Source organism: Branchiostoma lanceolatum, chromosome 5 (genome assembly GCF_035083965.1).
Source record: "Branchiostoma lanceolatum isolate klBraLanc5 chromosome 5, klBraLanc5.hap2, whole genome shotgun sequence".
Taxonomy (NCBI): domain Eukaryota; kingdom Metazoa; phylum Chordata; class Leptocardii; order Amphioxiformes; family Branchiostomatidae; genus Branchiostoma; species Branchiostoma lanceolatum.
This window is the reverse complement of record NC_089726.1, coordinates 14,040,688-14,062,316: the sequence shown is the minus strand read 5'-3', so window position 1 is coordinate 14,062,316 and position 21,629 is coordinate 14,040,688. Positions and strand designations below refer to the sequence as shown.

The 21,629-nt window shown below is 41.0% G+C and overlaps 1 protein-coding gene across 4 annotated transcripts in view; it reads left to right on the top strand.

The window, feature by feature from the left end:
* LOC136435321 (plexin-A1-like) overlaps positions 1–21,629 on the top strand; it is a 102,741-nt gene that overhangs the window by 25,501 nt on the left and 55,611 nt on the right. For all 4 annotated transcript variants that reach the window (XM_066428715.1, XM_066428713.1, XM_066428714.1 and 1 more), the window contains exons 3-5: positions 16,655–17,827; positions 18,248–18,433; positions 18,971–19,102. In XM_066428715.1, the coding sequence (XP_066284812.1) occupies positions 16,664–17,827; positions 18,248–18,433; positions 18,971–19,102 (1,482 nt within the window). In that variant the 5' untranslated portion in view covers positions 16,655–16,663. The remainder of the gene's footprint in view (positions 1–16,654; positions 17,828–18,247; positions 18,434–18,970; positions 19,103–21,629) is intronic.

The window sequence follows — 21,629 nt, the reverse complement described above, 5'->3', positions numbered from 1 at the left end:
TGGCTTTATAGCAGACAAACGGAGGCGCGGAGGTTGCCAGTGGTTCGTGGGCCGAGAGAAAATCAGCATCGTGTGTCCCCCTCCCCACTACTAGTGCCCCACTACAATTCTGGCCGGTCGCATCGGGCTGACGTTTTTTCGGCTGTTTTCCCCGGTTCACCGCTAGTTATAGCCACACAAAAAATACTCCGGTAGTTACCAGGCTTTCCGTATTTTTTTGGTAAACATTGTTAAAGTTTTACGCCGAGTTACACGCACTCTTCCCGCGAAAACTGGTGTTGATAGTTTTAGACCTCAGAATCAGATATCATCTACCAATAACAGCGTTCGTTCACGCCGCGTCACGGAAAATCGACCAATGACATACAAGTCTCGCGGTTCACGAGAGGCGCGAATCCGCGAGGTTTTATCAGAAATTGATATTTGGTGTGAAGATGGGGCTTGAATCGACGAATTTTGATCAAATCAAGTGGAAGTTACCGGAGAAATCGACCATGGAAAACACGGAAGGAAAATATTGAACGTCTTTAGGGCGTTCTATCCAATGTAGGGTGTCTCATTTCCTACTATATTTAGTACAGGGCGCAAACGGGACCGGTACGACGCGTCGACCGGTGTTGAAAATGTTTTATTTCTGCCGACTTGAATTCACGTGTATATTTGTCAAATAAATAAGAAAGTTTTGTGGTGCTAAATTTCATTTATTTGCCGATTGTATACAACGAAGGCCCAATTAATTTTTCACCCAAACTTGCCCCTCAAAATGCTGGAGATAGCGTTTCAGAGGGTCTAGATTTAAAAATTTCCCGGGGGGGAATACCCCCGGACCCCCCTAGAATTGGGGGACCCTTAGGCGCTCGATATGTTAGGTTTGTACAAAATTTTAGGGCTTACGGGATAAAATTTCAGGCTGGCTAGAGCCCTGCTACATACCCATCTTTATATCTCTCTTGGAACAATTAAGTCTGGTTGTTATAACAAAGGTCCTTCAGAAAATGAATAGGGGTTACTAGGAAACAGGTTGAGGAAATAATAAACTCAAGCTAATCTTAGAGTCGAAATAACTACAAATCTTCCAGTTATATGTGGGCTTTGAAACTTATAATGGTGTCCAATCTGTAGAAGAGTGGTATGATATTTGCACTCCACACAGTATTTGTCTTCAGGGAGTAATTGCTGAAATAGCTGGTGTGCCAGGTGTTTGCCCTCCCTAGGGTTGAAATGTTTACTAACAATGGGGGTTCAAGAGTCTTCCACAGAAAGGCAGCATACCCTGCACTCAGCCGAGTGGCGGTGATGAGAGGATCCGTCCCTGGGTTTAAACAATATTAGGTGGTCTATCCTGTCTATGACTGGCCACTCTTAGAGCACTTCTGGAAACACTATAGTCTTGTCACTGCAGGGATATCTTTGGGTAAAGGAAACTTCTCAGTATAAGAGTATAACAGAAGGAAAATGATTGGAAATTAATGTATTGTCCCAAAACAAACAAGTTCCAAGTGCAACATGTGGTTTGGCTACTTTTATTGAAGTAGCTAGACTGTAGAACATCATGTTTACAATGATCACCCTGTGGTATATTTAGGGTAATGGCCAGAGATGGGAGAAACAGAAATATCTGCCTCCTGAGGCGACTTCAAACTAGGCCAGCTGCCAGATATGTTCGCCTCCTTTAGGACCTACAAATTGTCAATAAACATGCAACAAGTAGCAGACTTAAATGCTTCTTGGCATTGCTGGAGAAATAAATGGGTCATTTCTTTTTTACAGTCAATGAAAACCAAGGATAAGTGCCAATTCCCACGGTATGAGCATTGTGGCATGTGTAGTTATCCATGGAGACATAAGCGGTTCTCTGATCTGTGCAGTTTCGATAAGCTGGGGATAACGGAGTGTTTCCTGCAGATACGGCATCTTTGAAACTTGGCTGTTTGCAGATGTGAGTCAGCGATAGAAGTCAGGCTGTAGTTTTAAAAGGTTGCCGGAGGGTACAAAATGTACATGTAAGCTGGAGTACAGGCAGCATTTCAAACAGCAAGGTCAGCAGGATGCTGCCATCTTAAGGTTCAAGGGAATAACAAAGATTTGCGTACCCTTTAAGACATATTGTATGTCCTCGAGCTGCTTTGAGTTATATGTACAATAAAGAGTTATCATAGATAAAATGCTGGAATGATATTTTTTTGATGGATGGGAAGGAAGACAGCCCTGCCTATATATATACTTTTGCTATGATTGTTTTCATTTTGAGAACTTGTCCTCTTCCCTTCCAGTCCTGTCTTTCCATTTATAAAACAGCCTGCAGGTGGCCTCCAGTCTAGTAACCCTGCTAAAAGCAATATATACAACCCAGAATCCCAATATATATACTAGACTGAACATTATGGGTTAAGGGGGCTTGACAAATTTTACAGCATGAAACTGTATGGGTCTGGTATGACATGGTCAATCCTTTACAAGGTCTCAACATCCCACCATGGCCATTATTGAGATCACCCAGGTAAGTCTTTGCCAAGAAGTACTCAGCTGACTGAGACCAGTGCTGATTTATTCTGCAGACTCTAAGTGCATACATATATCCGTCATTGCCTCCTTGTCCATTTTTGCCCAAAGAGATAGCAGCCTTTATTGTGATGGTAAAAGCAGAACATGTACTCAGACTTTTTTGCATGTACTCTAGTCATATTTCATATGCAAAGACTAAAGTGACCAGATCCCCTGGTATGGCCTTCCGATGGACATACTTTATGGAGAAGCAGATTTATGTGTACAAGGTTGGGGCAGTCACACGCCTGAGCAATTGAACCATGAAGCTTGAAGGTTCACCATGCATAAATCAGACCAGTCTTTGAGTCAGTACCTGTCAGAAACACTTTGCTGTATTGACATTTTCAGGTTTCTGATTAAGTCTGACCTGGTATGGTGACAATGACTAGTTGACAAAGTAAATTAGTTGACAAACCGGTTGGGTAAAGGTGCTTTGGTATGATGACTACTGTGTGGTTTCGTTTGTTCAGGTTGTAACACTTATGTATGTATAGGTTGATGATGCATCTGTGCCAGCCAAGTCAGAATAACTGAAGAATGTGGGTATTGGAGGATGAAATTGGACAACTTCGGAATCATTGAACTGCCAATGTTGAGGTGGAAATGTGCAACAGTTCAGTGGATTGCTGTTATTCAAAGCAACTGGGTTTTGATAAGCAGAAAACTATGTCTACATCCCGAGAATTTATGAAACAATTTCAAGAGACTTTTGGAGACACTTTCTATCATTGCAAGTATGTATGAACTTATTAGATGTATGCTGCGTGATTGGGATCCTAGAGGATTTGGAGTATCATATTACAAATAACAGTCATTAACAGCAACTTATTAGATCATATTGATCAATCAGTATATTACTGTGTTCAAGTATTGATTTGTTGTCATGTCCAAGAATACCCACAAAAAGTGACAAAATCCTTGCTTCTGAAACTACCCAGAGCCTCCTCTTCAAATGGACCACAGAAAAGGTTTCTATCATAATAGTTATGAAATGCCGGATTCTCCCTGTAGCTTGATGCCATGATCTGGCAAATTGCTTCTGTGACATTCCAGTAAATGGAGGTCTCGGACTACGTGACTGGAGGAGAATATCAGAGGCGACCTAAAGTCTGCCTACCACGATTCCCCCTATCTGTAATTCTGTGCCCAGATTCCATTTGAGACCATGTTACTGTGTGTATTGTGAAGTAACCAACCTTACTTATTGGAAGATTACTATCAAAATGGGACAGCATGTAGGGTCTGCTGCCCTTTGCCAGACGCAGAGTCTTGGCTTAGTGCATTGTAGAGATAAAGTTACTGCATTTTCTCCACAGACCACTATCTAGTCTGTGACTAGATTTCTGTAATCTTGCTACTTTACTGCTGCACGGGAGAGTTATTTACTTTGCCCATTTTGTGGATACATTTAAAAGTCAAGATGGCCGTATGAAGAATAGTTATTTTTTTACTGCAAAAAGGTAGGCTCTACTGTACAACTTTGGAGGAGAGGAGTTGAAAAGCTGAGGCTATATATGGTGCATTGTAAAAAGATGCGCTTCCACGTGCAAACTAATTTTGAAGATAAGTTAGATTGAAATGGGAAAATAGACATTTTATAGGTCATAAGTTGAATGAAACATTATATGACTGTTTAATGCTTGTTCCCTGAGTAATAGAAATATATTATAGGACTATTTCCATACTCATTTTTATTCCAGGGAAGCTTGGATGCTGATTTTCAAGTCGTCCAAACAGATTAAAGCCTTGGTGAACATATCATACAGTTATGAGTTATCATCAGTTGTGATCTACCGCTGCCAGCAACCAGCTCGTAAGATGCTCAACTGATTGTGACTGGAATACCTGCATTTGTACTTAAACCTTGTGTGATCAGGCTGTCAATCAAAAAAGTTGCACTGTCTTAGACAAAATCTGCTGAATTATGTGACTCTCCCACACAAGGGCTCAGATGCTCTATCTGGGAACCAAAGCCCCTCTGAATATTTATGCCACTTCCGCCCCTATGTCAAGGTTGATCAGAAATCCGAGATGGAGGAAAACCAAGGAATCAATACAACACAAGTGTATGTCCGGAAAAGCTAGAGAGAAAAAAAATGATCACATTTTCCAGACATGTTGCTGACAACAGGGCAATCAATACAAATATACCACTTCATGATTTCGTTAGGGAGGCATTCTATTTTCAGTCCCACCATGATAATGTGAAGGTCAGGATGCCAGCATGTTATCTGAGCCGCATCTTCTATTGGGTTTTGTGAGTTAGTCCTCTGTGCAAGACCAGATACCATTAACTCTCATCATTTAATAATTGTGGTCTCCATGGTGATGTTAATTCCACGGAAATGGGATTATTGCTCTTCTTCTTTTAGTATTCAGAACCTGGGTAGATGAAGAAAGGATATGGATTTTCCCCCAAGGTTATGTGGACCTTCAGGAAAAGTTTCCTCTTTGTCACACAGACATCGATTGCCTAGGGATAAACTACCGTAATTGGATGAAAGTTTCTGAACCGAAGTAAAGGGAGGTTTCGGAAAGGGGACCCATTCTAAGTCAACCCAATTGTAGACATATCATAAAGATCATATTTGAAGATTCACTTAAATAGCTGAAACATGATAGGATATTGTGTCTTTTGATAATCTCCAAGCAGATGTGGAGAGGCCAAATTGCATTATGTTTCTCAAGCTCCCGGTTCCTGGAGTACTGGGCCTTTTGTTCTCCAGGAACTGGGATTTTTGAGAAACAGTATGATTCTATTTTATAATAATAATAATAATGGTTTTTATTGGTCAGAAATTACCCGCAATGGCAGCCTTTCTAGCGCTGAATTGATGCAGGGTATTACAGGTTTCACATAATACACAACATATATAATATCTTATCCACACTTGCATTTTTGTGGAACTGTCGCAAGGGTCTGGGCGGCTGCCATTCGGCGCCACCAGGTGACCTCAATACGACTTTCCCCAACCGAAGTCAGGTACCCATTTACACTTGGATGGAGGAAAGTCGTGTAAAGTGCTTTTCCCAAGGGCACAAGATCGGTGACATGACAGGATTCGAACTCGGGACCTCTTGGTTCTGAGTCAAACACTCTGTCGTTGCGCCACACGACCCCATTTTTGCATGTATCTTCTAATCATAATAGATAAACAATGTAAGACATGCAGTGAACTTGGTGTTGTATCTATGTATACTCATTACTAGAACAATATATTATTGCAGATTCATCTTATCCAAAATGACAAAGGAATATTTTCTTTAAACCTTCACTTTTGCAATTAAAGTGTTGCTGATGACAGCTAGTTATCCAAGCTTGAGACTTGCTGTACTTTCTGAGCTGACTTTGACCTTGACCAGATGGTGCCCTCCTTACCTAGGTCCGGAAGCTATCTGTCACCTGCAAAATATTGGAAAGGGTTACAGACCTAGCCATTCCAAAACAATACATATCTTCCCACTTGTCACATTTTATGGCACATCCCAGGACTATGAAGCCAGAATCGGTGTCACCTTGAAAATATACAGCAGTTGTCAGGCTTATGAGAAGCCCCGAATGGGCAGAGGACCGATGTGTCTTCATTATTGTAGAAGCGTCGGAATGGGGAGTGCGTAGGTTATTGGAACATTAAAGTTGATTGTGGATGGAGAATCCAATAACACCCTATTGGAAACTACAGGCTGGCTTCTTTCCAGTGAGGAAATCTGTTCAAGCTCAATACAAATTAGATAGAAGCTGGCCAGGAGAATTCCTGGTTCCTGTCTTGGCTGCAGTCAGCTCTCATCAGTGGACATGCTGCACACAAACTTTAGACAGACCATTGCTTACTCTTTGCACGAACAGACGCCAAATATAAAGTTTACTACAAAGTCCGTCTCAGCAAGTTTGAGAGCGAAGTGTTGAAATGGCGTATGACTCATTGTGGAGATTGATATGTCAAAGTTCAGACGATTTGTCAATGCATATGTTACAGTAGCAATGGTGTGGTGGGAGCCTTTGCCATGATGAAACATATTTTTATTATCATGTTGCTCACGGGTTCAGCTTCTTTTTGATTTGTGATATAAACATGTGTGTCCAGCTTGATAAATCACACCTGTAATTGAACAAATTCAGTTATTAAAAGTAGAAATTGAAGGCTTGGAAGAAGCTGAATTTAAGCATTTTCCATTATCCTAGGATAAATTCAAAAGATACGTCGCAGGCCCAAATTGTGCCCCACATAACCACTCAAGTTATAAATAAAACATAATGCAGTCAGGTCTGGTATTTTGATCTCTGCCTTTGCTAAGATGTATTTTTTACACTCCCAAATCTATCCATGTAACAGCAAAGCAACTTTGTAGCATTCAAGTACTGTTCGAGAAATGCTGAGCTCAGCGAAAAGGAGTGCAGGGCTGTTGTGTGGCCCTTGTCCCATGATGCAAAATCAAACTAGCCTTGTGTGTTAGATTACTGAAGTACCAGGATATTAGGTAATGATTTATATGTGCCCTGCGTGTGCCTGGGGGCTATTCAATATGCCTTACGCTCCATAAAAGCAAATTAAATGTAACCACACTCAAGATGATTGACAGTAATATGCAGTGGTCCATTGGTTCTAAACTTTATCTGACTGTGATACTGGCAGTGAAGTTATAGGCAAATTTATATTAGAATTCGGGCTTGAAAAATTGAAGCCTTGACTTCCCACTATGTGCTGATAGCAGCAATGTTTTTACACAGCCTTGAACTTCAATAAGCTGTCGAAGGATTATCAATTGATAAATGGTGGTACAGTATTAGCCTGGTCTTTTACTGATATGAGTTTGAAGTACATGCAATATATAAAAGTTATGGGTGATTGGAAACCATTCATACATAACTTACATGTAGGTATGTATATTGTCTTAATGATGTACATTCATGGGTGAATACATACCAGTAATAGTAATATTACTGCCTGTCTACCACATCTTTGTGCATGGTACGGGCTTGTTACACTGTCCATTAGATTACGCTTGAAAAAGGAATTTTAGTAAGAGATTTAAAGACTTGTCGTGTCACATTATTGAATCTTTAAAAAAGCATGTTTTAGGTAAAACCTTTGTGGACTTCTGCTGTGCTTAGCTTCTTACTTTCATTTTTGTCAGTTCAATGTCATTATACTTGTATTTGTCTTCCATGTCATCTTGTAATGAATTAGTTTTTGGGCATACTGTACATGTACTATATACATGTCAGAGTTGAGTACAGCAGCTAATAAGGCCGCAGATTCAAGTTGCTGCATCTGACAGGTGAAATATTACACTCACAAGACCAGAGAGGCCCTGCTATCTCTTTGTCTAATAACAGAATGGACCTGAGGTAGGATGATGTGTGATGATGGTGTTTGGGGAGGGTCTGTGGGATATGGGAATACAGATTACCCTGGGAATAAAGCCAAAACAATTGGGTCAAGGAAATGCGAAGATACAATATTGAATTAGGAAGGATTTATCATGTTAGGATTGATCGATAGTATCAATCGTAGAGAATTTCTCTGAAGGAAGTGACCCTTGACCTCCATTCGTGCGCCCGGGTGGCTGGGAATATATTTTCGCTTACTATTTTATTCTAATCCCTTATCATTTCTAGGCAAAACTTTCCTTTCATTGTACAATGTTGAATCATATACTTGGCCATGTGTGTCTGCTCTGGAAAAGCAATTCATATCATTGAACTTAATGTGTCTCTATCAGCACACATGAGGCAGTTTTACAAATGACAATCTCCATATAAGGTTAACCATCTGATGTGAGTGTAGACTTTGTACAATAACCTTATCAAAGTAATGCAAACCTGTCAGAACTAAATTGAATTACTACAGGACTGGTGATTGTGTAATCGTGGAAGTAGTTGGTAAGCAGTTGTTGATAAGCATAATGCAGGTCTTACTTAATAAGTTCTTAATATATATGATTACGTACTATCATGCTATTGAAGTCTTAATGCTTTGAAAGAGAAAGTATTTCCATATGCCATATTGATCTTCCTGCTGCAACTGTTCATATTCTACAATGACTCCTTCATGTTAAAGTGAGTTTTCTGATTCTTGTTGGAAATGTGCAATATGAAAGCAAAGTGTCATGGTTCAAGGAATCTCTCTGACACCATATAATGGAGGGTATTGGGACACATAGGCAAGCCCTTCACATATAATACTTATGTCATGCCTGCCATTTATCTCCTACTACGGCCAGTCCCACATATGAAATCATTATTCTCAGCCCCAAGTAGCAGGCAATATTGGAAAATGTCTCCAGAATGGATGGCTAGCTCGTATCCTCCTCGCTTTGAAGTACTGTTATTAGCAGAACCCAGCCAGGCAGTACAGCAACTTTGTATCGCTGGCTGTCAAGGCAAACTGCATCCAATCATGACGGTGCCTTGTACATGCTCCAATACTACCAGAGTGGAGCGTACCCATTTAGAGAGCCTGGGGCGATATGAGGAAATATATGGAGCTGCAAGGCTTCCTGGATAATAACCACAGCCACCAGAGGAAAGGCCGACCTGCCCCAGCCCACAGAGAAGTGATGAATGGTAACTTCCGCTGGGATCTTCAGGGCTAGGGAGGGATCAATGAGGCAGGGGAAGGCCAGGGGAAGGTGTGTGCAGGTACCAGTCTGCTCCATGCAGGGTTAACCCAGGCAGCCGGACCTGAGGGTTGACAGTAATTCTCTCACAAGCAGGTCGTGTTGCTGAAGGTAGGGACACTGTCCCATAGTGACTTGTGAACTTGGTGGTATAATTTTGCAGAAGCATGAGGGGTCACACGAGGGCCACATGAGGGCATGCTGACTTTGAACTCAGACTCTATTAACCTTTTGCTTGATTCTGTATTGTATCTTGATTGAAATCAACATTTAGCTATAGGAAGGTAGTGCTAGTGAATGTCAGTGTTTGCTTTGTGTGGGTGTTGACAAATTTCCCTATAGGGTAGGTATTGACACATGTCATACTTTTTAAACCCAGGAGACCATAACTTTGACCTGAAATATCATATTGTTTTTCCAAACATTCTATCAAGATGCTCATGTAAAGTGAGGAACGTTAATTGATTTTGTATGCCTTGCCGCACAAGCAGAATACTGTAAATTCATTTACTTTCACGGTAGTTTTATTTCGCAATAGGAGGGAAAGGGAGGTTTTCGCTGTGTTATACTTTGTGGTTGAAACATTTTTGCAGTGCAGTAGTTATACAATGTCATGTACATACAAGGGATACATACTTGTGCTGCTCTGAATTTGCGGTGGAGCAAAAACTGCCAAAATTAAAACAATGCGAAATTTTCATGATTTTACAGTATCATTTCAAGGCCAACCAAAATGAAGTATCATGAGCAAACCAGGAAGAACATAAGAACAGTATTGTGAAGATTTGGCTTTCTTGTAGGCAGTGTGATTGATTATGGACAAACTACAACTGATTTCCACTTGTGAACATTTGCAAAAGATAATTATCTGATTATCCCCACCGATAATATTAATATATCATCACCATCCTTAGTCAGTAACTTCTATGTATACAACATGTATATGGAAGTCACCCAGGTAACGTTGGGTAACATAAATTCGGGATTTTTCCGATAATGGTTGACTGAAATCAATCTAGCAGAACAATAAACCATCCTTTTTTTCTATTATTCTGTCAGTATCATGTACTATCTTAGTTTGCACTAATCATATCTATGGTAGATTTTGTCTCTAGTCGTGCTGACACCATAATATTTCAACTTGAAACTACCGTCCGCCGCACGCACAATGGCGGTGTTGTCGGACAGGGGGGCACATTAATTCGGGAGAGAAGATTCGTCTTGAATATCTTACCGCTAATCACATTTTATACAGCAGCTATTCGTTCCATCCTTGGCTTGAGGAGAGTGCTATGGATATAGACGTGTCCAAGTAAAAAAAATACACGAAAAAACGGCCGTACCGCACGCATCAGGCCTTCGGGAACAACCCGTGTGTTGAGTCGGTAGAACGTCACTCAAAGTTCACCCCCACCGTCATGGAAATTTGTACATTATTCATCGGGGCGTTAGCTGGACGCCGTAGAAATGGTAATACTACTATGTCCATGTGTTTCTGCTTGTGCTAAGAGCAAACGTTGAGGAAAATATCGCCATCAGTCCACTATCACACACAACATTTAGACAATAAAGTGTTCCTCGCAAACGTTTGTCGTCTGCCGAATAGCAGGATTCTGGGTAACGAATATGGCGGCGGGAAAATTCACCGTAGTGCCGTAGCCATTGGTTGTAGCAACAAAGAGGCGTTTTGATGATTAATCACACTTAGAGTCCAGTTGTAGGTTAGCAAAAGAGATTCTAATAAGTTGTATTGTACATAATTGTGTTGAGCAGGAAGCGGATGTGACATTTGTCTTATAAACCAGCGAACAACTATGTACATATAATTCTCCCACGAAGCCCTCAAACTGTGACAATAAGGGACGGAGAGTTTTTGACGTAGCCAACTTCTAATGCATGGTTATCGAAGTTTTTCAGACAGTGTTCTGAATGCGTTAGTCTGTCAAGTTTGCATTTCTAGCGGTATTACTGATGTTGCATCTAGCACATATCCCTAAACACCCCGTTTTCGAAAAATCCCGAATTTAAGTACCCCGCGAATTTATGTTACCCAACGTTACATTGTGTAGTTGTTCCTAAAGTTACTGGATCTATTTGAATTGAAATATCAAACATTTTTTCAGGGGTATACCATGGCCAGTTTTCCTTTTCTTAAATAATTAATTTTTTTCTCTAATTTCACTGGTCCTATTCAGAAAGAAAAGAGGGAGATGACATTAAAAAAGTACTAGGCAGTTAGCCGACCAGGATACTACTAGCTGAGGATATATATAGCCACTGCCCATAGCAATCATTTCCCCTCTACTCTGGCCTACATAACAGTCTAAACACTGTTAAAGTTTGCTTTGACGTGGATCACACCTTGAATCTCCAAAGTCTAATGTCTTTATGCAAGCCAGATTCATAGCAAACTACCTGGTTTTCTCTTATAGAAGCTGATTGGCAGTCAAGGCACATGTACATGTACCTTGTCAAAGTGTAACTGTTTCAGAAATTAGTTTTTCCTCAGGCATACAATTGTTACTTCCCTGTCTTGAATCCCTGCCAGCTACTGTAACCTAAAGTAAAACCAACTGTTGAAGAGGTTTGTCCCAAGGTGGGTTCACAGGAGGATGTGAGGCCAGAGGTCTGGACACCGCTGTGGAGTGACATCACCAGTGGGCTTAACCCATTCCCACATGGGGGAGATAACTAGGCAATAGATTGGGAATATTTCTAAACATTTTCCTTTGGGGAAAGAAGGAAATCAAAATCTCTTGTGTTAAGGAAATAATCTTCACTGATATCAGATAAAAGTTCCATTTTGAATGGGAAGTCGGGGCAGAAAATTAGCGTTCTCCGGAGAGATTGTCTCTCTGTGGTGTTGTTTGACCTCTGGCCCCAAAACCTAGTTAAAGGGGCAAATTGATGACAAAAAGTCACATATAAGACTGAAGTCAAAAAAGTCAATAATCTAAAGAATGTCTGTTGTAACTGCAGAGTGGGGGTTGGCTGGAGTCCCAGAAGAGACCCTGATCTGATACATTAACCTGCAGTCTGAGCCATGAAACACTTGCTAAAGACCTGGTGGGAGAAATCTATGAATGTGATTTTGGTTGTAAGGGTAGCTGTTTCTAGACTTAAGTCTTCCCCTCAGACAAGAGATTAAGAAAACTGTTTGCATTTTGATAGAAAGATAGCAGAACAGGATAACAAGGTGATAGAAAGTTTGTATGTTTCTTATTAGGCATTGACATTGTACCTGAGGTTGTGACTGAATCTCAAATTTCTGACTGGTCCCTTTTTTTAAATCAAGAAGTTTGATAGAACTGAGTATAAATGTACTATGGAGCATGGTAAGGATATCCATCTGAGATATCCATAAATTTCAACTAAAATGGACAAAGGTCATCTCCTTTTTGCCAAATGTTCATTCCAGAACATTGTTTGATGTCATCATCATCAGTCGACGTGCTTACGTACCCTCGTGATTATACCGGCCCTAATGGGTGGGCATACCCTTTTGTTGGCTTGTACAAGACATGGATGTGCCAGGTCTCCCGTCCGGGTGAATGATGTAAATCACCGTATGGCTGATACGAGACGGAGGTTTGCCAGGCCTCCATCCGGGTGATTTGATGTCAGCTGTAGTTCAAAAGTTCTAAAGGTACTTTCATGTTTTTTGCATGTAGTAGAGACTTATTAATGGTGTACTGTGCAGGATATATGTACTTATTAATACTATGGAATCCTGCCAGTTGTCAAGTCTGTATTGATGCAATTTTCCATGCTACTCTTGTCACTGCTAACTCTTCTATTCACAAGAGGTTAGTAGTTGTGATATCAACTTGCCAGCCAATTATGTCATATTAGTGAATTTCCTGCTAAGCAGTCCAATTTGTAGTAATTGCATCATGAATTAACCATCACACATGAACTAATTTTCAACCTAGGTTCAGCTATGCATGGCTTTTCCAAAACTTAGTACGGTGATCAAAAATTGAAAATTACTATCTGTAGCAGCAATCTAGGTAGCCTTATTTTGCTATGTGACTTTTGGAGTGTCTGCTTCAATTTGTTGGAAAATAACACAGCTCTCAGCAGATGATTGAGATGTTTTCCTGGCTCAGTAGTGCCTCAGATTTCAACCCTTTTCATGCAATACATCCTGGCATTTCAGGTCTGTTAAGTAGTAACCAATAGGGTCTAACAAGAGGTTGAAGTACTCTAAAGTCTATACCTAAGTGGCTGAAATTGAACTTTCTTTAATTGTTTGTCAAAGCATTCAATTGCACATTTTAGTGCACAAGTGCCTTGTAACTTGTTTTGGTAAGGAAGTGATACAATTACAAAGGAAAAATCAGAATTTTGTAATGTTCTCCCTACACTAGTTGTGGTGAAGTGTCTATAGCCAAGGTTCTTTCAGTGATGGGACATTTTCTTCAAGTACTCTCCAGTCATATTTAGGTCTGCCATTAGTAGCCAGTGAGATACTTCCACAAGCATAGCACACATTGTTGAGCCAATGTTGGGAAAAGGTTGAGAGATATATCTATACTATGTGAATATCATTATTCAGAAAAGTTACAGCAAAGTTGCAGTCAATTTTGCTATGCACTGAAACAGTCCTGTCTAGGCAATGTTTTGCCACTCATTTCCCAGAAAGTGCCTATAGCTAAGAGCAGCGGCCGAAGCTTAGGTGTTTATCATGCAGCCACAGGCCTGATATCCAAGGGAGACAGTAGGTCTAACTTCCTGCCCAATCCCTGCATGTGACTCTGAATGTCAGCTGATGGTTTGGGGCCATGATTAAATGTCTTTCAATCTAGTCTTGAGAGGATTTTCAATGGGAGCAAGTAACACCCACAAATCCATCAGTCTGGTCCCGGCCGAGAAGCAATCTCTTGCAGGTGAAAGACGTGCTCTTTTTCTCCCCATGGTTTTCACATTGCTAGCAAGAAAATGAGTTGATGTTGTAGGGCCAGATCTGAATGCAGCCTTGTTGATGGATAAGTAGATTCTGTTATCCTTCTTTTCTTGCACAAATGTGTCACAGTTGAGCTTCAATTTCCTGTGGCTAGACCAAATGTGGTAGAGCTTTCATATTGGTTTGTGAACATTAGATTTCAATTAGGATGAATGCTGGAAGATAAGTTTGTAGTTAGAGAAACTGTGACAGATTTTGTGAATTTTTCTGTCTTGTTTCATGCAGCCATAGAGCCCCCCTATAAGGTGCTTGAGGTGAATATTTTAAGATACAGGTCAATAGTGATAGTGGGACGATCCGTTGCAACATACTTTGACATTGAAGCATTTCATCCCATTTCCTGTGCTTGAAATATTCATTGGTCTTGATCGGTTTTATCTTTGTTGTGGGGAAATGGATGGATTTGTTGTGGGGCAATTGATGTGAACAGATGTGACAAGTGGGAGGCAACTTGACATCAAAGCTGGGAACTTAAGAGGCCCTTTCAAGTCAGACTCAAGGGGCAGGTAGACTAGGACTCTTGATGATTATTAGCTCCGCAGAGCCTGGAATTATTGACAGTCTAGAGACTTGGTGCCTAAGAGACAAGCACAGGGCTTTGATTGGTAACTCTGTATCACTATTAGCTTCCCATAGAACTGGACTCATTTCACACTGTGTTGTGGCCCAACACAGAGTTATGTATTGGTCCGAATTGGTAGGAGGGATTTTCACTGGCAATGTCTAGCTTTAGATGGCTAGATACACATGTATGTGTGGTTTAAGTTGATAAAATTTATTGACCTCTAGATGAAAGTCGTCTTTCCTTCCCTTATATCCCAGACATGTTTGACAAGTCTGGCAACAACATCTGAAAAGAATATATTTAATGGTGACAGCTAGAAATGATCTATGAATTTTCAGCGTCTTATTCAGAGTCATTCATCATCGGCAGTCTGTTTCATCGTGATTCCTGCCTTTTGATTCCAAACTAATTAGTCTACAGACTGACTTATTGTATGCTTAACTCAAAGTTGCTAAATTGTATAAGGCTAACCCTAGATTTTTATATGATAGAATACAATCTGCCGAGCAGAAAACTTTGTAATGGTATTCGTGATGCTACCATGAGAGTTAAAGGTACTAAGGCAGGATTCCTAGGGTATTGTGAATAATTCCAAGCATGCAGAGGCAACTTATGTTTGCCCCTAACTGTCAGCCCTCGTCTTCAGCAGACTGATTTTATAATGAATTTTAGCTTTATAGATGAAAGCAGCGCTGAAGATATGATAACTCAGGTGACTGTCCTTGGTGCTAAGTAATTGGTTGTACATGTTAAACATCACCAGCCCTTCACACTGACCAGCATGGTCCAGCTTTAGGCGGAGTGATTGATTTTTGTTCATTAGCAGTCTATTGCTGTGTCAGTATATATGATAGGCAATCCTTGATAGATTTTGTGGTTGTACTAACTTGTAGCTGTGTTGTTTCTAGTGACTAGTTCATGTTCTGTGATAACCTGGTTCTCAAGGCCGCTCTAGATCTGATGTGAAGACTTAGCAATCTGATATCAAGGGTTTGATTATTCAACCTTGTTTTAAGTTGCCCTTGTAGTATGCAGCTAAATAAAAAACTTGATCTTATTCACTCACGCTGCCATATACATGTATCAATAGACTTATCTTCAATCTGGAATGCTTCTAAACACTCTGGATACAAATTTTGGGGAAATTGAAGAGGCCTTGGTTTATGCCCCACCGATGAAAGTCAAATTTTAGTTGAATGACAAATGAAGTATTAGTGCAGCGCATGTGTATAATGATATTTGTACCAACCGTCTCCCGCTGATTTGTTCCTTGTTATTCCAGCTATGAATATGAATGCTTAACTTAGAAATGTCTGGAATATTCATCCAAAGCCATCACTTTCCAGCTTGTATCCTTTCCCAAGAGATCATTGATTGATTGGTATAAAATAAACATGTTCTCCCTACTGATTAACATAGATGGTTGAGCATTACCCATCTGGGTGGCGATGTATCAGTTTCTATAAGCTGGTTACATCTTGTAGGGTTTCTGAAGAAGCAATTTAACAGCAGATGATACTTAAGCTGTGTGAATGCCATGTCTATTACTTAAAACACTACTTCAAAGCAGCTCTTGTCACTGGTAGCATGACAGGTGATATGTTGCAAGAGGTCTGTTCTGCAGTCAATACCTTCCTTACGTTGTCTTGAATAGCTTATATGTGCTGAAGAGTTTGATGACTGTAATTTCCTCCACCTAATCCTGACATGCTAGAGGGCCTGTCTGAGGGTTATTAGCTATAACATATGAAACTAAGCTCATATGAACTTGGAACTTAATCATGAAGTGATTAAAGGAATTAACAACTTTAGAAGAAATTAGACTTCAATCTCAAAATTCAGTGACAAAGGAGGCAAATTTCAATAGGTACTAAGTCAAATGTACTATTAAATACATGTCTTTTGGGCTGTATGGAATTCATTTCATTAAACAACATGTTCCTTTCTTGTTCCAGTTTGTCAAAATGGAGCGGTTGAATCTGCTGCCAGGTTTCCTCCTGCTGTATTCTGTGGTTCTACAGCTAGGGACTGTTGTGCAGGGTCTCCACATCTACAGAACATTTTCTCCCACCTCACCAGACATCGTCCTCAACCACCTGTCAGTGGACAACCAAACTGGCAAGGTGTACATCGGTGCAGTGAACAATTTGTACCAGTTAAACCGGCAGCTAACCGAGGAGAAGAGAGTGTCCACAGGTCCGCGGTTAGACAGTGTGAACTGTCCAGGACCTGACGAAGAAAGAGATACATCATGTCCAGATAGAGTAGACACTGACAACCTGAACAAGATTCTGGCTATTGACCACCAGGGGGATCGCCTGATCACTTGTGGCACAGTGTACCATGGAATCTGTCAAGTGAGGAACCTGAGAGATATAAGTCAGATCTCTGTGTCATACACCCCTGATTTCAGTAAATACGTTGCCACTAATTCCCCCTCACGGACCACAGTAGGGTTTGCGGCACCAGGACCACAACCATACGAGGAAAATGCTCTGTATGTTGGAGGCACTTATGGCGAACATAATGTTATCAGGGAGAATGTTCCGGCTGTTTCTATAAGGTCCTTACAATCTTCTGATATCTTCCAAGTCATGAATTCAGGTGAAGCTAAGTTTGATGTCAATCCAACAGAGCTGAGGCAGCAGTATTTGATCAGCTACATCCATGGATTCAGCAGTAAAAACCGTGTCTACTTTGCAACAGTTCAGATGGAAAGAGTCCCAAAGCATGGTGATGATCCACCTCCATACTGGTCGAAACTCATTCGACTGTGCCTAGGAGACATCAACTTCTACTCCTACATGGAGATACCTTTCAAATGCCTGGGTCAAAATGGAACAAACTACAACCTTTTACAGGCCATGTATGTCAGCAAACCTGGACAGAAACTTGCAGAGAGTATGGGGATTCAGGAAGATGACGAGATACTATTTGGTGTGTTTTCAGCCAGTAAAACCCCATCTGGCACAGAGCCACTGGAAAGCTCTGCCCTTTGCATCTTCTCCATGTCAGAAGTCAATGAAGAATTCAGCAAAGTCCAGGAAGCCTGCTACACCCAACAGGATGGAGGGGGTATTGCTGAACCACTAGATTTTGCTGGAGGTACAAGTTGTACAAAATTTACGGTACGGACATTTGAATCAAACAATTTCCTTGCTTGGATCGCAATGATCTGTGATCATTGGTTGACCACTTTGGGAAGAGTATGCACAGCCATTGTGAGATCATAGACATTCTTTTTTGTGTAAAGTCTGCTTGCTTTTTAGTGAGATGGACAAAAAAGAGTTTCCAGTCTTGTTATAAAAGAAGTAGGTCATGTTGGATAATTCAGTGTGGAAGATGGTACACTGGCTGCACTTTTGTTGATGCAATAAATGCAAACCTAATGTACAGAAACTGTTGTCAGCAGTTAACAGAAGAATGTTTGATACTTGATGTTGGATTTAATGAAGTATTCTTCCCAAAATTGCCAGGTTCAGTTTGTTGGTCTGTTAACAGCTGATGTTATCTATTAGTAACTGTATTTGAAATTTCTCTTCCTTCAGAGTGAAGTAATGGTACGATACCCCTGCGGTGCGGACTTCACGCCAAAACGATTTGGAGGAACGGCCCCACTGACACGCACAGCTGTAGCAGAGTTCCCGACAACTGGACTGACGAGTGTCGCTGCTTCAACTGTCAATGACTACACCGCAGCCTTCCTGGGAACAACCAACGGCCAACTGATCAAGGTATGTTCCGAAAATAATTTCATCAGGTTGGTAGAACATAGGATATTTGGAGTTTCTTTTTTCACAACCAGGAATCTCACCTGCACAGACAGACACCGAAACATCAGCAGGTGAGATCCTATGATCAAGGTAAGATTCAGTTGCAGTTAAACATTTTGATACTGAACTTCTTTAAAATGATATAGACGTGACGTCACATAGCACTTTGAATCAGGTTTAGCCATGCTGTATTGAATGTTATTTCAGTACCAAATTCTTGAACAACTGTAAGTGATGTATGGTATAATGGACATACTGATGTCATATATTGCTGGTTGAACTTGAAGCCCACAGTATGTGCTGGACCAGTTATAGTCTCCCTGCTGTCTAACCCTGTAACCAATAGAAAATTGATAGCGAAAAGACTTCTTCATAGTGCAAAAGGTAAAACAGCTCAAGCTCCATGAGGTTCCTGCTGTACAGCTGTACAGTTCTTGTTACCGAGCAGAAATCGCCTTGGGCATCTAATGTCATTTCTTGCCTGTTCATGTGTGTTAGGTGCTGGTGTGGTCCGGTGTTGCTGCAAACCCTTACGAGGAGATCACCGTGGTCCTGGGAAGCAGGGTGCAGCAGGACATGCAGTTTGATGCCATTAACCCGCAGCACCTGTATGTCATGACTGAGAACAAGGTGGGTGCAACATTTTATATCTAGTCAACTGTTACCATTGGCACTAGCTGTTCCATAGTAGATGGTGCTTACACTACAAACACCAAAGCCTTAGAATTCAGCACTGCTCCGTCTCCTTCCTTCCAGCTGCCAGAGAGTTGGTTGGGTGTCATCTCACAGGACAGATCAAACATTGTATTCAATATTGCTCAGTAAAACGATATGTCTCCATATGCCCTTATGGGATGGGACATTTTGTTTCTCTTTATGGTGTATCAATATTGTAGCCCAATTACTCAATAGTCACTCCTGCTTCTTTCTTGACAGATAAGGCCTTTCTCTACATTGGGGCTGCTTTTATCCTAAAAAGATGTCATGGACCTTTTTTAGATCTTCTACATCTACGTAGCTCCCTTCAGAAAAACTTTTGTTTTGGTCCATCAGTTAGTCAGATTTGAACTGACTTCAAGACTCAAGCCTTGGTGATGATGGTTACAGGCAATTGAGTGGCATGCTGGCCTTGGTGCAGGCGTTTCAAGTCCTGTCTGTTGGACAGCCATGCATGAAACAGTAGTGTGTGTAGGCAAGGGTTATGGAAGGGTCGGGACAGATTAAGGGCTGGCTTATGGGAGCACTGTCACTACGATAGATCTACGGCACCACAGTGCCCATGGGGCCTCTCTCTGATCATAATTCTCTGCAAATTTGACACCAATCTCCTGAATGTGGGACCTTTTAAGGCGAAGGATTGAAAGGGCTAGGTGAATAAATTGGCATCCTGATGTGGTGTTATAGTGCTGCTTTGCCTGCTCTCCTGGATAGCAATTTCAGGAGAAAATTGGCTGCAAATCTCCCTGACCTTTCCTGGGAAAAGGGCTTGAAGGGGTCAGGTTGAAATGTTACTATTTTAAATATAGGTGCTTGATCGATAGTGCAGGCAGCGCAGTCCACGTCCGAGAAGTTTTTCACACAAATTTTGGCAGATCGATCGGTCCAGTCTACAGGGTCTCCTGCACGTGTACCACATGGCTCAAACAAATGGCGTGATGGAGCCCATGCCTCATGTCTCATGCCTCGAATCACGATGACAATCACTCTCACCCAACAGTTGATTTCTCCAGGGTCTCCAGATCAATGTTTTCACTGTGTTACATTTCTGGGGAGTCCTCAGCCTTGCATCTGATCAATTCTTGGTGATCCCAAAGCTAACAGATCTGCAGGAGCTTGGCAAGTCAGGAAGGCTATTTCCTGTTACAAGAAACTGTGAGCCTATTGGGAATCAATACCATGTCTTTCCAAAGTCATTTCTCAGCCTTGCACCTATGTTAAAGTGTATGTTACTCACACACAAACTATGTGTTCTCAGAAGATTGTTGAAAAATTGTTGCTTAGTGACACATTTTGTACTCCACCTTTCAGTGGGTTATAAATGTAAATACAACCCTTCATATTATGCGAAAGAAACTGTTAAACTGAATGTACATGATTGTATAGGATGAACTCATTTAGTATCTTTCACTCTACATTTGCCACTGCAACAAAAAATCAGACCAACGTGCAGTGTTTGTTACGCTCTAGCTAAGAGTTTCCTGGACTATATTCCATCCACAGGAGTCAGTGTTTAGTTCTGTGTGGATGAGACGAAGAGCTGCCACCTCTAGGACATACCCAGACTTGATGTGTCTGACCCCTGGCTGACCCAATAATCAATGTATTGAGAAACCCATAATGGCAGTGATAAAGAGTGTACACAGCTGGCGCATCTCTTCTCCAGGCAGCACGTCTGCTGGAGGAAATGCTGCTTCAGGCCAGCAAAGACTTCATGACATATATAACTTATTCTGATTGTAGCAGTTATGGAAGTAACACTAGACGTCTTTTGTCTGTACACAAGAAATCAAAAAGTCTCTAGGTATACAAATGTACTACATTTCATTATACATACAACTTTGAGCAGTACATTATCATTGTATGTCTGATCACAAAATTCAAACTCTCCTCAATTCTCAATATTAGACAGTGCTTTAGGCTTTGTTTTGTCTCTTACTTTTATTTCAATTTCACATGTAAACCAAGACTAGTGTGGTTTCGGTAACAACCTGTGTAATTCTGCCACATCAGCAAATAGATGCAAGTTGCATCTGATGAATGTGAATCATTTACTACAGTACAGATGGTCATCTTCCCTCAGGAGTGCTACCTAGGGAGTTGGCCTTGAGGTTAGTGAACATCTTGAGGATACAAGATAAATAGTCCTATCTCCGACCCAGCAGATTGTAAATGCCAAATATCAGTTATGTGTCAAGACGGGAACTAAGGGACCACTAAATGGTGAAATGCCCTGTCTGAACCCTCTCATATCTATCTGCAGTATGAACATATAAATCGTTTGTACAGAGGACAGTGTTCAATAATCAAAAGGTCAGATAGCAGTTAAGATCATAGATGGAAACCCTAGGGTAGCAATTAAGGTGTGATTTAGTGTTACATACTTTTGAGAAAAGAAATAGATCAAGATGACAAGACTTCTCATATGTAGGGACAACTC